The sequence below is a fragment of the Rhinatrema bivittatum genome, chromosome 2, assembly GCF_901001135.1.
Source record: "Rhinatrema bivittatum chromosome 2, aRhiBiv1.1, whole genome shotgun sequence".
Lineage (NCBI taxonomy): Eukaryota > Metazoa > Chordata > Amphibia > Gymnophiona > Rhinatrematidae > Rhinatrema > Rhinatrema bivittatum.
The window spans coordinates 589,450,079-589,469,186 of record NC_042616.1 but is presented as its reverse complement, the minus strand read 5'-3'; the positions used below and the strand labels follow the sequence as shown (position 1 = coordinate 589,469,186).

Sequence of the window (19,108 nt, the reverse complement as noted above, 5' to 3'; positions counted from 1 at the left end):
TGTTATTATGACTTTAACATTAATTCTTGGAGAGGATGTTGTATGGATCATTTACGACAATACGTCTTACTGAGTGTCTTGTCGTCTAATAACGTGAATATTGAGTTGTAACTTATATGTCCTTACCTAGTGTCTTTTCGTATGGTAGCATCGGAAGTGGGTATTAGGTGGTTGTTGTGAAAGCTTTTTGGAAAAGCCATGTTTTAAGTTTTGTTTTGAAGGTTTGCGTTGTTGTTTCTAGCCTTAGATGTAATGGTAAGTTATTCCAGAGAGAGGGTTCAGCCACAGAAAGAGCGCATTCTCTCATTGTGGTCAGGTGGATTATTTTTGGAGAGGGGATTAGGATGAGTCCAGTGTTGTTGGAGTGGAGGTTCCTTTTTGGGTTGCAGAAGTAGAAGGATGTGTTCATCCAGTTAAACTTTTCAGTGTAGAGAGCTTTGTGGATGAGGGTGAGGACTTTATATTGAATTCTGAAATGAATGGGTAACCAGTGTAGGTTTTTGAGGATAGGTGAGATGTGGTCCGATCTTCTGCTGTTTGTGAGTAGTCTTGTTGCATTTTGGAGTAGCTGCAGTGGTCTGAGAGTGGTTGTTGGGAGGCCAAGCAGGAGGGCGTTACAATAGTCTAATATGGAGAATAACAGTGTTTGGCGGACTGTTTGGAAGTCACGGGTGTATAATAGAGGTTTGATTCTCTTTAGGATTTGTAGTTTGAAGAATCCGTCTCGTAATATTGTGTTAATATGCTTTTTGTAGTTTAGGTCATCGTCGAGGATAATACCAAGGTCTTTGGCTGTGGAAACTATTAGCTTCTTTGTTTCGGTTGCTGTGCAGTTTTGCGTGCTTAATGTGGTGTGATTGTTTTTTTATGGTTGAGGGTTTTTTATGGTTGGTCAGATTATCTTTTGCAGGTGTGTGTTCCAGAGTTTTACGGTGGTTTCCAGAGTATCATTCAGTGGGAGCAGGATTTGAACATCATCTTGTAGAGTTTGATATACCATTGTTCGGTATTGCCATCACAACAGTTTACAATTCCAATATTTTTTAACATGGTTTAGCAATTTTTCATAGAATGTACATTCTAAGGCTAAATTTTTTTTTAAATGTAACAAAGGTCTAATTATAGTACATCAAATAGGAAATACAGTATTACGTTAAATAGTTAAGGTTTGCCAAGTTATCAGAATATAGCAAGGTTTCGCTTATGGGTTTAGACCAGTATCATGGGTGTTAGTGATCTTTCAGCGTGGTGTGGGGTAGGTTAGTGGCAGTGTGCATTTTGGTAGGCTTTGGTGAACAGCCATGTTTTCAGTTCTTTTTTTTAATGTCTTTTGGCTTGGTTGTAGTCTTAGTTCAGTCGGTAGTGTATTCCATAGTTGGGGGCTTGCGAGGGAGATAGCGCGTTCATATACTGATGTCAGTTGTGTGGCTCGGCGGGGGGGGGGAGGGATTTGCAGGAGTCCTTTGCCAGAGCGGAGGTTTTGTGTGGTTTAATCGCTTCGCTTAGCCAGTTATTTCGTTCTTCATGTAAGTGTTTGTGTACAATGGTTAATATTTTGTAGTCAATTCGGTATTTGATTGGAAGCCAGTGTAGGGATGTAAGAATAGGGGTTATGTGCTCGTGTTTTTTGGTTCAGGTGAGTAGTCTGGCTGCTGAATTTTGTAGAATTTGGAGTGGTGGATAGAGGGAGTCCGAGTAGTAGAGAGTTGCAGTAGTCGAGTATGGAGAGAATGAGAAGTTGTAATGCTGTTCTGAAGTCCTCTTGGGTTAGGAAGGGTTTTATGCGTCTCAGGGTTAGTAGTTTTAGGTATCCTTCTTTTATATTTGTTGTGATGTGAGTTTTGAATGAGAGTTCACTGTCTATGATGACTCCAAGATTGCGTGCATGTGAGATTGGGGAGATTGCAGTTATTTGATCCTCTATAATTAGGGGTGGTGGGGGTGTTGGTTTGGTTTTTCTCACAGGACAAGCAGGATGGTAGTCCTCATATGGGTGACATCATCAGGATGGAGCCCAATCACGGAAAACTTCTGTCAAAGTTTCCAGAACTTTGACTGGGCATGCCCAGTAGGGGCCCTACTGGGCATGCCCAGCATGGCACTAACCCTGCAGCCAGCAGGGGTCCCCCTTCAGTCTTCTTTTTTCCGCGCAGCAGTAGCCTCGCGGTTTAGGAGCTCTGAAGAGATTCCTGACAGGAATTTTCCTCACAGAGTTAATTAAAATTAGATTGCCCCACCTCTAACTTTTCTCAGGCCGCGGTACTCCGGTAAGTTTTTCACCATTTTTCGTCGATTACCGTTGAGTTTGGCCCTCGCGGCCAACTGGCCGTCGACCGTACCGCGGCTCGATTTTTCTATGGCCATGGCATCGGGGTTTCGTCGGTGCCCAGACTGCACTCGCACCATGTCTATCACAGACCCTCATGGAGTCTGTGTAATTTGTTTAGGCCGTGAGCATGATGTCCTTACTTGCACCAACTGTGCCCTCATGACACCAAAAGGTCGCAATGCCAGATTGGAGAAGATGGGACTCCTTTTCCGTGCTCACACCCCGACGCCGTCCATCACATTGACGTCATCGGAACCGGCACCGTTGAAGTCGCACCAGCATCGACAACCGTCCGGTGACCGCCCACCATCGACTCCCGTTTCTCCCCCTCAAGATCGAGGGGATCGTAGGGAGAAACATCGGCATCGTAAGTCTCGGACTGAGGGAGCAAAATCAACGACCTCGCCACCGCCCGAGCCACCATCAAAGAAACCCCGTCCAGGAACGGCACCGACCACTCCTGCGACCAGGACATCGAGGCCACCCTCACCCGATCGGGGTTTGGGAGTCGCGATTCCGTCTGTAAAGGTGGTCCCGCCTGTAAAGGTGGTCCCTCCGACTGTGCCTCAGCCTCCCTCTTCCATCATGGAGCCGGGGCTGATTGCCCCAGGTCTCCGGGTAGAACTGGACCGGCTGGTCCAGGAGGCCATCGACAAGGCGATGCAACGACTCCAGGTTCCTCGGGCACCGACACCGGCACCGAGAGTGGAACTGGTCACCGACCCGATTTCAGCAGCGCTGGCACCGCTGCTATCCCGGATGGAGGCGCTCATGACTGCCCTTCTGGAGATTCCCGGGTCTCCGATGGCTCCGGTGCGCTCCCCGCACCAGAGCCATCGGACACCCTTCATCGGGACAACTTCATCGGGAGGAGAAACACCGTTCCACATTCCTCCTTCGGGGGTATTGCCTCAGCCATCAATGCCATGTCGTCCCTCACCACAGATTCATTCATCGGGGGCGATACGCACATTGGCACCTTCGATGCCGGGACAGATACTCCCCAAGGCGTTCACGGTGCCCCCGGTTATTCCTTCGATTTTCTTGGAGCCTCTGCCGGGCCCTTCGGGTATCCAACCCCCTTCTCGTCCTACAGGTCAGCCTGCTGATCCTTATGACACCTGGGGTGATGATACTCCCACAGACACCGATGACTTACCTTCACCTCCCTCTCCTACTGAAAGTAGAAAGCGTTCTCCTCCAGAGGACCTTTCTTTCACTAATTTTGTGAAGGAAATGTCGGAATTGGTCCCTTTTCAGCTTCAGACGGAGCAAGATGATAGGCACCAGATGATGGAGCTTCTCCAGTTCCTGGATGCCCCTAAAGTGATCACTTCTATTCCCATTCATCAAGTTCTTCTTGACCTCCTCAAAAATAACTGGAAAAACCCTGGATCCATTGCCCCAGTGCACAGAAAGGCTGACACTACCTATCTAGTACAGTCAGCCCCTGGCTTTCAAAAATCTCAGCTTGACCACCACTCAGTTGTGGTAGAATCAGCTCAAAAGAAAGCAAAATGGAAGCCTCACTTCTCTACCCCTCCTGTCAATGAACACAAGTTCCTAGACAATATTGGTCGACGAGTGTTCCAAGGGGCCATGCTCATCTCCAGAATTGCTTCTTACCAGCTGTACTTGACCCAATACAACAGGGTCATTTTCAAGCATATACAGGACTTCTCTGAAACCCTGCCTGACCAATTCCAAGAACATCTTCAAATCCTGGTCAACAAGGGGTTAGAGGCAGGTAAGCATGAGATAAGAACAGCTTACTATATCTTCGACACCTCCACTAGAGTGTCTGCAACTGCATTTCGGCAAGACGCTGGGCCTGGCTCAAGTCTTCTGACCTTCGCCCAGAAGTACAAGACAGGCTCTCTGACCTGCCCTTTATAGGAGATAATCTGTTCGGTGAACAAATTCAGCAAATAGTGGCTGAATTAAAGGACCATCATGAGACCCTTAAACAGCTCTCATCGATACCTTCTGACTTCCCTTCTAGACAGCCCTTCAAGAAGGACTCTTAAGAAGTCATTCTTCTGCCCAAGGAAGTACTGTCCTCCACCAACAAGGTCCCAAGTTACGAGGCCTTATCAAAAATCTCAGCCTCGCCAGCCCCGGAAGCAAAAGCCACAAGCAGCTCCCCAGCCGGGGCCTGCTTCAGGTTTTTGACTTTCCCTTGGAGAGCAGCAGCCTGATTCCTCTGCCAAGCATACCGGTGGGAGGTCGATTGTGCCACTTTCACAGCATGTGGCAATCAATCACAACTGACCAATGGGTGCTAGCAATCATTGCTCAGGGTTACCATCTGAACTTTCTTGCTCTTCCACCGGAATCACCACCTCTACAAGTGTGGAGAGTAACCGACCACTCTGTCCTTCTGGAGCAGGAGGTTTCCCCCCCTTCTCCAGTTAAGGGCATTAGAACCTGTTCCTCTTTTGCAAAAAGGCCCAGGGTTCTATTCCTGGTACTTTCTGATCCCCAAAAAATCCGGGGCGGGGGGGGGGGGGGGGCTTCGTCCAATTCTGGACCTATGTGCCCTCAACAAGTACCTCCAGCAGGAAAAGTTCAAGATGGTAACCTTGGGCTCGCTTCTACCTCTTCTACAAAGAGAAGACTGGCTCTGGACCTCCAGGACGCATACACCCATATTGCGATAGCTCCAGCTCATCCCAAGTACCTCAGGTTTTTAGTAGGCCCAAGGCACTATCAATACCAGGTGCTTCCATTCGGCCTAGCATCGGCACCACGAGTCTTTACCAAATGTCTCGTAGTTGTCGCAGCCTTTCTCAGGAAAGAAGGTGTTCACGTCTACCCCTATCTAGACGACTGGTTAATCATGGCCCCAACCCAGCAAACCGCTCTATCGTCCCTGGATTTGACCCTACACACTTTCATTTCTCTTGGATTTCTCGTCAATTACGAGAAATCCTATTTAGTCCCATCTCAAACCTTGTCGTTCATTGGGGCAGACTTGGACACCTTACAGGCAAAAGCCTTTCTACCTGAAACAACGAGTGCAAACACTCGTGTCCCTCGCTCACCAGTTGCAGTCTCAGTATACAGCAACAGCTCGGCAATTCCTTGTCCTTCTAGGAGACATGGCGTCCTCAGTCCATCTCACACCAATGGCCTGCCTGGCCATGAGAGTCATGCATTGGACTCTGAGGTCACAATGGATTCAAGCGACTCAGCCTCTGTCAACCATTGTCCACATCACCGACGCACACCGTCTGTCTCTCGCCTGGTGGAAAGATCAGAAGAATCGCCTCCAGGGACTGCCTTTTCACCTACCAGATCCTCAACTCATTCTCACCACCGACGCTTCCAACCTTGGGTGGGGAGCTCATGTTTATGATCTACAGTCACAAGGATTTTGGTCTCCAGAGGAAGCCAAACACCAGATAAATTTCCTGGAGCTTCGAACAATGTGATATGCTCTCAGAGGTTTTCAGGATTGCCTATCAAATCATGTCATCCTGATTCAGACAGACAACCAGGTGGCCATGTGGTACATCAACAAGCAGGGACTCACAGGCTCTTTCCTTCTGTGTCAGGAAGCTGCGCAGATTTGGGCGGAAGCGCTCTCCCACTCGATGTACCTCAGGGCCACCTATTTGCCGGGAGTGCACAATGTCTTGGCAGACAAACTGAGTCGTGTCTTCCAACCGCACGAGTGGTCTCTCAATCCCTCTGTAGCGACCTCTCTCTTCCAGCAATGGGGTCATCCCCAAATAGACCTCTTTGCGTCCCCTCAGAACCACAAAGTGGACAATTACTGCTCCCTCATTCGGAGCGAGCGCTCTCAGCCCAGAGATGCATTCTCCATCTCATGGGCAGCCGGTCTGCTTTATGCATTCCCTCCACTTCCTCTTCTCTCGAAGTCTCTCGTGAAGCTCCGTCAAGACAAGGGTACCATGATCCTGATAGCACCTCACTGGCCACGCCAAGTGTGGTTTCCCATACTCCAGGATCTCTCCATCTGCAGGCACATTCCCTTGGGAACGCACCTGCTTCTGATCACTCAGAACGACGGATGTCTACGCCATCCCAATCTTCAGGCCTTGTCCCTGACGGCATGGATGTTGAAAGGTTAATTCTTCAACCACTTAACCTTTCAGATTTGGTTTCTCGTGTCCTGATTGCTTCACGAAAGCCTTCCACAAGAAAATCTTATTCCTATAAATGGAAAAAGTGCACATCATGGTGCACCTCGGAGTCCCTTGATCCCTTTACCTGTCCAATCTCAAAGTTTTTGGACTATGTCTGGCATTTATCGGAATCAAGTCTAAAAACCTCTTCCATCAGAATGCATGTCAGTGCGGTAGCCGCCTTCCATAAAGGAGTCGGGGATGTCCCTATATCGGTACAAACCCTCGTAACACGTTTTCTTAAAGGCTTGCTCCATATCAAGCCACCTTTACGTCCTCCAGCCCCTTCTTGAGACCTTAATCTGGTTCTCGGGCGGCTCATGAAACCACCATTCGAACCTCTTCACTCCTGTGACCTAAAATATCTCACATGGAAAGTGATTTTCCTCTTGGCTATCACTTCAGCTCGTAGGGTTAGTGAGTTACAGGCCCTAGTTACCTATCCGCCTTACACTTAACTCCTGCAGGACCGGGCAGTACTCTGCACTCACCCTAAGTTTTTGCCTAAGGTAGTTTCGGAGTTTCACATTAATCAATCCATCATACTACCTATCTTCTTTCCCAGGCCCCACTACAACCCAGGGGAACAGGCTCTGCATACCCTCGACTGTAAACGGGCTCTAGCGTTCTACCTAGACCATACAGTTGCCCACTGGAAGAGCACTCAGTTATTTGTCTCTTTCCATCCCAACAAATTAGGGCAACCTGTGGGTAAGCAGACTCTCTCCTCCTGGTTGGCGGACTGCATATCTTTTTGCTATCAGCAAGCAGGCATTCCTTTCCAAGACCGTGTTAAAGCACACTCTGTGAGGGCCATGGCGACTTCAGTAGCACACCTACGATCGGTGCCGCTTCCTGACATTTGCAGGGCTGCCACCTGGAGCTCTCTCCACACTTTCGCAGCCCACTATTGCTTGGACAAAGCCGGAAGACTAGATTCCATCTTCAGCCAATCTGTCCTGCGTAACTTATTTCCAACGTGACGTACCAACACCCTTCTGCCTGCCCGGTGGGGTTCAGGATGCCCTGTACCAAATTCCACCCCAGTTGTTGTGCCTGTTGCACACCGTTGGGTACATTTGGTGCATGTTCGGACATCCTCAGCTCGGTACTCACCCATATGTGAGGACTACCATCCTGCTTGTCCTGTGAGAAAGCAAATGTTGCTTACCTGTAACAGGTGTTCTCACAGGACAGCAGGATGTTAGTCCTCACGAAACCCGCCCGCCGCCCCGCGGTGTTGGGTTCATAACATTTTATTTTATTTTTTCGGCACTTCCTGTAGCTATCAAATACGACTGAAGGGGGACCCCTGCTGGCTGCAGGGTTAGTGCCATGCTGGGCATGCCCAGTAGGGGCCAGTCAAAGTTCTGGAAACTTTGACAGAAGTTTTCCATGATTGGGCTCCATTCTGATTATGTCACCCATATGTGAGGACTAACATCCTGCTGTCCTGTGAGAACACCTGTTACAGGTAAGCAACATTTGCTTTCTGTCAAGAATTATTATTTGTTTTTTTTTTAATGTTTATTACGAGTTTCAATTTGGTTAACAATTGTTTGTTTGTTGTGAGATAGGTTACTGTTTTCTTGTATGTTTCGTCCAGGGATTTTTGAATCTGGATGAGTATTTGAATGTCATCTGCATACAGAAAGTGTCTTATGTTAAGGCTGGCTAGGAGCTGGCAGATTGGGAGTAGGTAGATGTTGAAGAGGGTTGCGGAAAGGGCAGATCTTTGGGGGATTCCTGTATTTAGTTGTATTTTTTCAAAGAGGTCATTGTTGGTTGTAACTTGGTAGGTTCCTTTGGATATGTAGGATGAGAACCAGAGTAGGGTTTTGTCAGTTAACCCTATTTCAGTTAGGCGTTTAATGAGAATTGTGTGGTTTACCGTTTCAAAAGCAGCAGACAGGTCTAATAAGATTAGTAAGTAGCTTTGGCCGTTATCGAAGCCTCTGAGAATGGTGTCGTTTAGGGAGAGAAGTAGGGTTTCAGTGTTGAGATGTTTTCTGAACCCAAACTGTGAGGGATATAGTAAGTTGTTGATTTCGAGGTCGTCTGTTAGGTGGGTGTGCATGACTTTTTCAATGATTTTGGCGATGAATGGTAGGTTTGAGATAGGTCGGTAGTTTTGTAAGTTGTCTGGATCCAGGTTATTCTTTTTTAGGATGGGTTTAATTATGGCAGACTTTAGGCAGTCTGGGTAGTGTCCTTCTGCGAGTGACAGATTTATGATGTTGGTTATGTCTTCTGTTATGGTGTTTTCTATGGCTTTGATCATATGTATGGGGATACTGTCCAGAGGGTGTTTTGTTGGGTTCCTTTTTTTTATGATTGTTTTGATTTCAAGTGTGGAGGCTAGATCGAAGTTTGACCAGTTTGGGCATTCTTTGATTTGCATCTTGATGCTCAGAATGTTGTCGGTGAGGTTGTTTTTCATTAGGTTCTTTATTTTGTCTTTGAAGAATACTGCAAATTCATTGCTTTTGTTTTTGGTTGTTAGTTTGTGCTCGTTGGGTGCTTTGGTAAGGTTTTGTACGATGGTGAATAACATTCTGGGGTTGTGTTAGAATTTATTGATTTTGTTCGTGAAGAATTCTTTTTTTGTGTTGTTTATTTTATTTATTTAACATTTTTCTATACCGACATTCGCACGAGACATCACATCGGTTTCCAGATAACAGCAAATTCAGCCAACAGGGCTTTACATTGTAACTGATATTATAACAGGGGGGGGAGGGAAGGGACGGGGCAGAGCAGTAAGTTGGAACTAAGAGGGTAAGCTGGGAAAAGGGGGGGGAATGGGGGTTTATTTACAAAACGGCAGGAGTTATGTACATTCTATATGCATTCTATTATGAGGTTTATGAGGTTCTTGTAGTAAGATAGGTTGTTATGGTAGGCGGTTAGAGATGAGTCTGATTTATTTTTACGCCATGTCTTTTCTTTCTTTCTGAGCTCTCGTTTGGCGGATCTGATGTTGGCATTGTACCATTTGTTCTGATGTGAAACGTTTTTTGTAGTTTTTGTGATGGTGGGTTTAACAGTGTCTGCTACATGGTTGGTGATAGTGTGTCATGAGGTTGTGGCTTTTTCGGTGGTGGATAGGTCTAGTTTTGATAGTTCGGTTTGGAGTTTTTCTTGGAGGGTTTCGATGTTGAAGGGGGGCAGTGTGTGATTGTCACCGGCATCTTGATTGGTGTTGTAAGGCTTAAGTTGCAGGTCATATAGGAGTGGATGAGCGAGTGATCTGACCATGGTACCTGGTTTAAATGTGTGGTACTTTAGCCAGTTATCTGTGTTGATGAAAATGAGATCCAGGGTGTGTCCAGCTTTGTGGGTTGGGCCGGAGATGATTTGTTTTAGTCCTAGTGTGGAAAGTGCGTTGCTGATTGTCTCACAGGTGGGAGAGTGGGGGAGTGTGTCCATATGAATGTTGAAATTGCCTAAGATGATGATAGGTTTATTTACTGAGGTGTTGGTCATTATGAATTCTATTAGTGGGGAGCAGTAGATTAGACAGATTTGTAGTTTTGCTGAGTCAAATATTGCGACTTCGTAGGGTGGGCATATTTTTGTAGGGAGGAGGTTCAGTTGTAGGGTTTTTTTTTAGCAATTAGCATTAGTCCTCCTCCTTTCTTTTTGGGTCTAGGTATTGAGAACGTTTTATATGAAGTGTTCTCGATTTGGTTAATTAATACGGTGTCGGTGTTTTTTATCCAGGTTTCTGTTATTGCGATGATGTCTGGTTTCATGTCTTCGAGTAGATCGATGAGATTTGGAATTTTTTTCACAATGAATTGAGCGTTGAATAGTAGGAAAGAGAATAGTATGCAGTTGCTGTAGAAGTTCGAGTTGTTGTGGGTGATGTTTTTGAGGTGTCGTTCATGTATTTTTGTTTTTGGTGGTGTTGATCGTGTTTGTATGTTTTGTAGAGAGTTATAGATTCCTTTGCCAGTGCAGATAGGAATTTGGTGGGGAGACATGTTTGCTTGCAGAGGGGGAGGCGAACCAGAATAGTTCGAAGTTGTGTAGTCTGGAAATCATAGGAGACTCACTAAGGGGCGCACAAAGGGGCAGACCCCTTGATTGTGCTCCTTCGGCGTGCGACGCCTGCGGCTGCTGGCCGCATTTATATGGCCTCCCTCGTCGCCCCCGATGACGCTGGGTTGGGGGTGTGTGGTCTGGAGCTGAGGGAGGAGGAGCTTTTCTGTCGTTGCCGGCCTCGAGGAGGGGCCATGAGGGCGCGCTGGGTCCGCGTTGGCTGTCTACCGGCAGCTGAAGATGGTAGGTGCTGAACCTGCTCCTTTGCAGTGCTTTTTTTTTTTTCTTTTTGTTTTTCCTGCGGCTGCTGGCCACGTTTAGATGGTTTCCTTCGTCGCCCCCGATGACGCTGGGTGGTGGGGTGTGGTCTAGAGCCGAGGGAGGAGGAGCCTTTCTGTCGTTGCTGGCCTTGAGGAGGGCCGTGAGGATGTGCTGGGTCCGTGTTGGCTGCCCCACCGGCAGCTGAAGATGGTAGATGCTGAACCTGCTCCTTTGCAGGGCTTTTTCTATATCTGTTTTATATGACAAAAAAATATGGTGCCCTTATTGGGTTTCTCTTGCATCTTAAAATCTTACATTGGTAAAATATTAGTGTTTTAAGGTGGGTTGCTGTACATACCTTAATTATTCTGTATGGAAAGAATTTGTTCTTGTTGTATTGCACTATGAATGTATGTTTAAAGTATAAAGTCTTGTCTGCTCTTTTGTAAATAAGAAGTTAAAAAACTTAGCAAATTGCCTGCTGAGATATTATACACCTCAGAGTTCTGAAAGAACTAAAAAAATGGAATTGCAGATCTATTATTAGTAATTTACCTATCATTAAAATCATCCATTTTACCTGAAGATCAGAGGGTAGCCAAAGTAACCCCCATCTTTTAAAAGGCTATAAACCCGTAAGTCAGATTCAGTGCTGGGTGAAATTGTGGAAACTGTTCTAAAGAACAAAATCGCATAGCATATAGAAAGACATGGTTTAATGGGACACAGCCAGCATAAATTTATGTATTTATTTACACAACATTTTTATCCTGCACCATCCACTAAAAGTGGTTCAAGTGAATCTTGCCTCACCAATCTGAAGGGGTTTAATAAAAATGGTGACCTGGTGGATATAATGCATTTGTATTTTTAGATGATGTTTGACAAAATACCCAGAGAGACTCCTGAGAAAATTAAAAAGTCATAGGGTAGGAGGCAATCACCTATTGTGAATTGTAAAGTGGTTAAAAGATAGGAAACAGAGAATAAGAATAAATAGTCAGTTTTCTCAGTGGAGGAGGATAAATAGTGGAGTAACTCAGGGATCTGTACTGAGACCTGTGCTTTCTAATATATTTATAAATGTTCTGGAAAGGAGTGAGTGAGGTGATCAAATTTGCAGACATAAAATTATTTCAAATTTTTAAATCACAAGCAGATTGTGAAAAATTGCAGGAGGAACTTGAGAGATTGGAAGACTGAGCATTCCAAATGGCAAATTAATTTTAATGTTGACAAGTGCAAAGTGATGCACATGGGGGAGAGTAATCCACACTGTAGTTATATGATGTTAGGTTCCATCTTAGGAGTTACCACCCAAGAAAATGTTCTGGGCATCATAGTGGACAAAAATCCTCTGCTCAGTGTATGATAACTGTCAGAAAAGCAAATAATGTTAGGAATTATTAGGAAAGGAATGGAGAATATCTTAATGCCTCTGTATCGCTCTATAGTGAGGCCGCATCTCGAGTACTATGTGCAGTTTTGGTTGCCGCATCTCGAGTACTGTGTGCAGTTTTGGTTACCGCATTTCAAAAAGGATATAGTTGCATTAGAGGAGATACAGAGAAGGGCAATCAATATGATAAAGGAGATGGAATGGCTCTCCTAGGATTAGCTAAAGAGATCAGGGCTGTTCAGCTTGGAGAAGATAGCTGAGGGTGGATATGATAGAGATTTATAAAATCATTATTCGAACAAGCAAATGTAAATCTGTTGTTTACTCTTTCAAAATATACAAAGACTAGAGGACATTTCATGAATTTAGTAAGTAGCAAATTCAAAGCAAGTCAGAGAGAACTTTTTTTCACTTAATGCACAATTAAGCTCTGGAATTCATTGCCATTGATGTGGTTAAAGCAGTTAGTGTAGCTTCATTTAAAAAAAAAAGGTTTGGAAAAATTCCTGGAGGAGAAGTCCATAAACTTTTAGTAACCAAGTAAACTTAAAAGTGAATTTAAAAAGCCCAATGCATGCATCAGGGAATGAGCGGATTTTGAAAGCCTCCCAGATAAGCGTGTTTCTCCCACTGCGCACAAATTTTCAAAAAGCGGCGGGGCATGGGCTTGTTGATGCCTGGTCAAGAAATGAGCACGTAAATACATGCATTGGCGTGCGCCAGGGTCCCCTGTCATGTAACTTTACTTCTGCTATGGATGACATGTAAGTAATAAAAAAAAAAAAAAAAATCTAGGCAGATCAATGGGGTTTTAAGGGTTAAAGCTATTAAACTAGGATGGTTTGGAAGTCTTGTCCCTTAACTGAGCGAACTGGGAATGAACTGATAAAACTGGCGATATCACCACACATTCCTTTTAAAATCCCCCCCCCCCCCCTCCACTTAAGTGGCATTTGCACGCACAGGAACATGCCCACTTAAAAGTGAGTGCATATGTGTGCGTCCATCCTATTTTATGACGTGCGCATATACACAAGAATGTTATAAAATAGCCACGTCCCTGGGCACAGGCTGACAAACATGCACAAATATGTGCCAGCGTGCTGGTATGAAATACTGCCTTAGGGGTAGTTTTTATAAAAGTACACCCGCGCGTAATTTTGTTCGCGCAGCAGGTCAAACAAAAGTACGCCGGATTTTAATAGATATGTGCGTAGCTGTGCGTATCCTTTAAAATCCGGGGTCGGCGCGTGCAAGGCTGCCCAAAATCGGCAGCCTGCGCGTGCCAAGCCGTGCAGCCTGCCTCCGTTCCCTCCAAGGCCGCTCCGAAATCGGAGCGGCCTCGGAGGGAACTTTCCTTCCACCCCCCCATCCCTATCTAACCCCCCCGGCCACGCCCCTGAAATGCCCCCGGGCCGGAACCACGCCCGCACCCCTCCCCCGAATGACATGCCGCGACACGCCCCCCCCCCCCCCCCCCCCCCCCCCCAGGAAAGCCCCGGGACTCATGCGCGTTCCGGGGCTTGCGCGCGCCGCCGAGCCTATTCAACATAGGCTCAGCGCTCGCAGGGGGAACTTGGGACAAGTTTTCGGGGGGTACGCGCGTATCTTACGCGCATACCCCTCTGAAAATCTGCCCCTTAGGAAATAGCCACTATTTATCACTGTGCAATAGCAGCAGGAGATCTATTTACTGTTTGGAATCTTTCCAAGTACTTGTGACCTGGATTTGCTACTGCTTGATGGTCACTTGGTCTGACCCAGTATGTCAATTCTTATGTTTTTATGTAATCCTTTCAAATATGAATCCTTATACTTCAGTTCTGCATAGCAGACTAGCAGATCCATATGGTTAAGTATTTGTATACTTTATATAAATAGGCCGGGAAATTGTCCCACATCTCCTAAAGATGCAGGATTAGTTTCACACTTTTATGGCAAAAAGGGGAAGCATGTAGAAACATCTGGTCTGTATTGGTCTATGATTCTTTTGCAACAGCAACAAGAGCCTTTGTGATGATTTTTGACCCATGCAGATACTCAAGGTTTCCAGCTTCAGGGTTTCACCAAGATGTAGAAGGAAGACTTACTGAAGGGCTGTGTTCTGGAAATAATCACTTTCAGGTCTATCCTGTAAAGTGCGGCCGCGTTTACCCTGCTCCTAAGCCGCGTTTTACTCACTTTCCGGCCGCGTTATCCCTTCCTGCGATCCCGAATCCACTATAACCTACTCCTACCGCGTCCTAAAATCCCCGGCCAACCCCTTCCGCACGCGGCATGGATATTGCATGCAAACGAGCGAATTAGCTATTCCCTAGCATCCTGTAACCCGCGCCCCAACTATCGCTATCTTTCCCTGCCGTTTTGTCGCGCGTTTAACCTGCAAACTTACCCCCTACCCTGACCCTGCAGTAGAGGCAGGGGTAAGGGTAGGTGGCAAGCTTTCCCCCAGCCCCCGCTCACCTGCCCCGGCCGCGATCGTGGGTGCCGGTCTCCGTGGTAGCCCCAGTCCTCTCCCCTCCTCCCGAAGCAAAAAAAAAAGCGAAAAAAACGTTGCAGCCCCCCTCCGATGTCCGGAGGGGGCTGCAAAAAGTAAGTTGCTTCGCCGCTGTCAGTTCTTCCCTCCTCCCGGAGCTGCTTTTTCAGCCTTGCTCCGGGAGGAGGGGAGAATAGATACTGACAGCGGCGAAGCGAAAAAAAACCGAAAGCAATTTTGGTTTTTTTTCAAAATTTTGGTTTTTTTCCAAAAGCGACAATTTTGGACGCCTGCACAACTTACTTTTTTTTGCAGCCATCAGTAGGAACACATGGCGATCGTGGCTCCCGTAGCTCCTCCCGACGAAGATGGCCGCCTGCACGGGGCGTGCAATTGGCCGCTGAAGACGTGATGTCACGACGTTTGGCGTCACGGGATGTGACGCCACGTCTTCAGCGGCCAATTGCACGCTTTCCCCCATGCAGGCGGCCATCTTCGTCGGGAGGAGCTACGGGAGCCATGATCGCCATGTGTTCCTGCTGATGGCTGCAAAAAAAAGTAAGTTGTGCAGGCGTCCAAAAGCGACTTACTTTTGGGATCTTGACAGATCCCAAAAGTAAGTCGCTTTTGGAAAAAAAACAAAATTGTCGCTTTTGGAAAAAAACCAAAATTTTGAAAAAAAACCAAAATTGCTTTTGGGTTTTTTTCGCTTCACCGCTGTCAGTGTCTATTCTTTGCTCTTCCCGGAGCAAGGCTGCTTTTCGCGCCCTGCTTCGGGAGGAGGGGAGGGGGGGGACTGGCAGTCCCGACTTCCTGGTATCTGTCATTTCAAATGACATTTGAAATGACAGATACCAGCGTGGCGTGAAGCGTTAGGCCCGCGCACCCAGGATACTGTATAGGCGCTCTATCCAGTAAATGGGTTGCGTGGGCCTAAGGCTTCACGGACGCGGTTTACATTTACATAAAATTAATGTTTAGGATCGAGCGGTAGGTGTGCTGCACTGTGTGTGCGGCAACCGCGGGTGCCGCAGGCACTAACGCAGCTCTTCCTACCGCTCGGTACAGGATAGACCCATTTGAAAACAAGATGAAAAAGTCGTGGATCTTAAGGACAACCCTTCTGCACTTCTTCCATTCTCCATTGTTAGTTCGGTCATGCTTTCAGCTCACAGAACAGAGTGTTCCTGAAGAAATAATCTTTTCTTCTAAAGAGGAAAATCATTTAGCTAAGACTGTAGTTTTCTAGTCCTTGCTAGTATGATTAGAATCGCTTGAAGCCCTATACTGCAATCCAATCTAAACGAGTCATATTTGTTTTTTATTCGGTTTCCCATTTTTTGTACCAGAAGCTCTCCCTTTGGTTTGAAGCAGTAAAGTTTTACACAAACTGTACTGTGGAAATATATTATAACTTTTACCTGAATGTACAATATTAAATTTTAGGAAGTGTCCTCATCTGAAATCAGTACAGCACAATATGTGATGGAAGCAGTTGCATCCAGCATCATAATCTGATAACTGAATAGATATTTAGCAGCTTATTGCCAAGAGATTTCTTGCAACTATTTTATACTGTTCAATGATTTAGATGTGCTTTTTACTTAATAGTTGTTATTTCTTTAATAGGAAAGCACACAAACTATGAATGTCAAGGGCATAAAGTTTAGTCCTGTGCCTCCTGGGACCAAAGAGTTGTGCTTTGCTTGGCGCGAGTTTTCAGATTACATACGAGTGAATCTGACTGCAGGACCCGCAGCTAATCTTGTTCTTATAGATTGGCCAGGGTTAAAAGAGGTAAGTTTCTTTGGGTTCAAAGTTACACTCACCAACTTTGTGTTATATTCCTTCCAAACCCCTACAGAAAAGAATATGGAAAGGGAATTCCTCTGCACTCAGGCAGGACAGTCCTCACAAGTGGGTTATGCAACACTCCTAGCAGATGGAGAAAAGCTAATATGGATATATAGCCCTGCCCTTATATCAGCCCGCCAGTATTTTTTGTCCCAGCAGATGGTGAACATGCATTTCCCTGCTGAGGCATTGCCTGTGGGGGAATATAAACAACCCCCCCCCCCCCCCCCAAAAAAAAAACAAAAAACCAAAGGAAAAAGATGTAATGCCTACATAGCATTGCTTGTCTCCTATCTTTGGATCCCTCCCTCAGTTGAGAGCTTTGTCTGGTAGCATTTTTCTTGTGCTGACAAAAAAAAAAAGCTGTTGCTGGCCGAGAGAGGCTTGGTAGTGAAGGCTTTCACCCTCTTTCCCTGTAGCCGGAGACCGTTCCTGCCTTCAGCTAGCTAGGGCTGAGCTCAGATAAAATTAAAAAAAAAAAAAAGAAAAGTGAGAAAGTTCTTGTGAGGCTATCCTTCCTCCTCCTTGGTGTTGGTGTTCTACATCCCTGAGGAGTCAGGTATGGAAGCAGCACAGGTTTGGCGGGTTGAACCGCCTTTCTTTGACTAGATCCCACTTCCAGTCTTGTTTTCTTGGGCTGCAATGTAGGCTTAGTGGTTCCTTTGCACCCTTTTGTGTGTGTGATGTCAGCATGCACACGTTCTTGTGCGCCTAAATTCGCACCTCCAATTGTGCGTGTACTTGTATAACCTGTCGGTGCGCATGCTTGAAAAGTAGCTGAGTGGCGCATGCATGGCTGAGCACGTATTACAAGTGCATTGTGCAAGCAGTTGAGTGTGTGTTGTGCACATAACTGTGCATGTATCTAAACCGCGTACCTGCCTGCGTAGCCATGGTGCTGTCATCAAACAAATCTAAGTGCTTATCTATTTCCTAGCGTGTAGCCAGATGGACTCAGAACAAGTGGGTATAGTGTGCTCGTGCTAGCAGTTGGAGACGGATCTGACGTCAGCACGGGTACATATACCCCCCACAGGAAGTGAAGCAACTCAGTAATTTCCATCTCCAAAGCTGTTTGGAGCTCCTGCACGCTCGCTGAGCGTGTTTTCCAAATCTACTTTCTACTTTTGACTTACTAAATTTCTACAAAGATACAGACGACGAGCCCCGCACTCCTGCGGTGATACCCTTGGGTCCCTCCCCCAGTTGAGTTTCCCGAGGTGATTTCCGCGATCCCTCGGAGGTTTAGGCCTCGGTCCGGTGGCCGAATCACAGCAGGGATCTAGCCTCCGAGCGAGAAGGGCTCGGGCTTGGCTGAGAGGCGCCTCTGTCCCGGGTGGACTTTGTCCCGAGCGTGACGAGTTCGGCGGCTTAGAGGTAGCGGGTGCATTTCCTCGAGCGTGGCGGTGAAGGTATTTCCCCTCTCCCCCCGCAGCCGGAGACCGCCCGAATTACAGCCGGGAAGCGCCGAAGATCAGGTAAGGCGTACATCTCTTACTTATTGGTCACCGAGGTACGAGGATCGGCGGCGTTGCCGGTGGACGACATGCCGTGGAGGTCGCCATTTTGTCAGCCTTGTTAAGGTATTGAGCGCCCAGGATAGGCGCCGGTGAAGGGGCGCACAACGCAGCACATACATTACTAAGCGTATGTTTTTGTGCGCATATTGTATATTATTAAACACATAATGCTGTACGCATAATTTGAGCGCATACTGTATATTTGAGCGCATATCGTATGTTCTTGAGCGCATATAGCTGAACGCATATTCTTAAGCGCATGCTGTATATTATTGAGCGCATAGGGCTGAACGCATATTCTGGAGCGCATATGCTATATTTGAGCGCATATTGGATATTTTTCAACGCATACTGCTGAACGCATAGGCTTGAGCGCATATTGTATATTGAGTGCATATTGTATGTTATTTGAACGCATACTGCTGAACGCATATTTTTGAGCACATATTGTATATTTGAACGCATATTGTATATTATTAAGCGCATACTATTGGTATAAGCCGGCGCCCTGCATTCGCAAGATGCGATGGAACACTTGAACGCCCCGGCGTTTCCAGGGGCGGCGCCTCCTGATTCCGGCATGAAAGCTCTTGGCCTCTGCTCAGCGTGCCAGCTTAGAGCCACGCAGAACGAGGAGCCAGACTCCTTTTGTGCCCAATGTGAGGAGGCCGTGGGAGCCTCGGGCCAGGACCAGTCTCAACCGAGGTTTACCGACAGTTCCCCAGGGGCCACCCCGGATCTAGCGGGGCGCCCTGAACAGCCAGGAATTCCGGGGGACCTAGTACCCCGGTGGCTAGAGACCGCTTCCATTTCCTGGGTTGACTTATTTAAGGGGATCCACACCTTTGTACAGATGCAGTCAGCGTCCCGTCCAGGCCCTGTTGCCGCTCCGGCTGACCCTACCCCTGGCCCTTCTCGCCCTTATTGTGGGCATCCGCCTCCGGGCAGTCCCGCTCATGCGGACCCTGATGTCTCGGAGGACGAGTCAGAACCCCCCGAGGAGGGAGAACTTCCCTCGGGGATAGAGCCATATCGAACTATGAGGCGGTTCTTTCCCAAGGAGGATCTCTCCGA

At 46.9% G+C, this 19,108-nt stretch overlaps 1 protein-coding gene across 1 annotated transcript in view; it reads left to right on the top strand.

The window, feature by feature from the left end:
• Positions 1-19,108, top strand: part of SMCHD1 (structural maintenance of chromosomes flexible hinge domain containing 1) — a 1,156,633-nt gene that overhangs the window by 574,829 nt on the left and 562,696 nt on the right. The window contains 1 exon segment of the mRNA XM_029591083.1: positions 16,290-16,457. Within this exon segment, the coding sequence (XP_029446943.1) occupies positions 16,290-16,457 (168 nt within the window).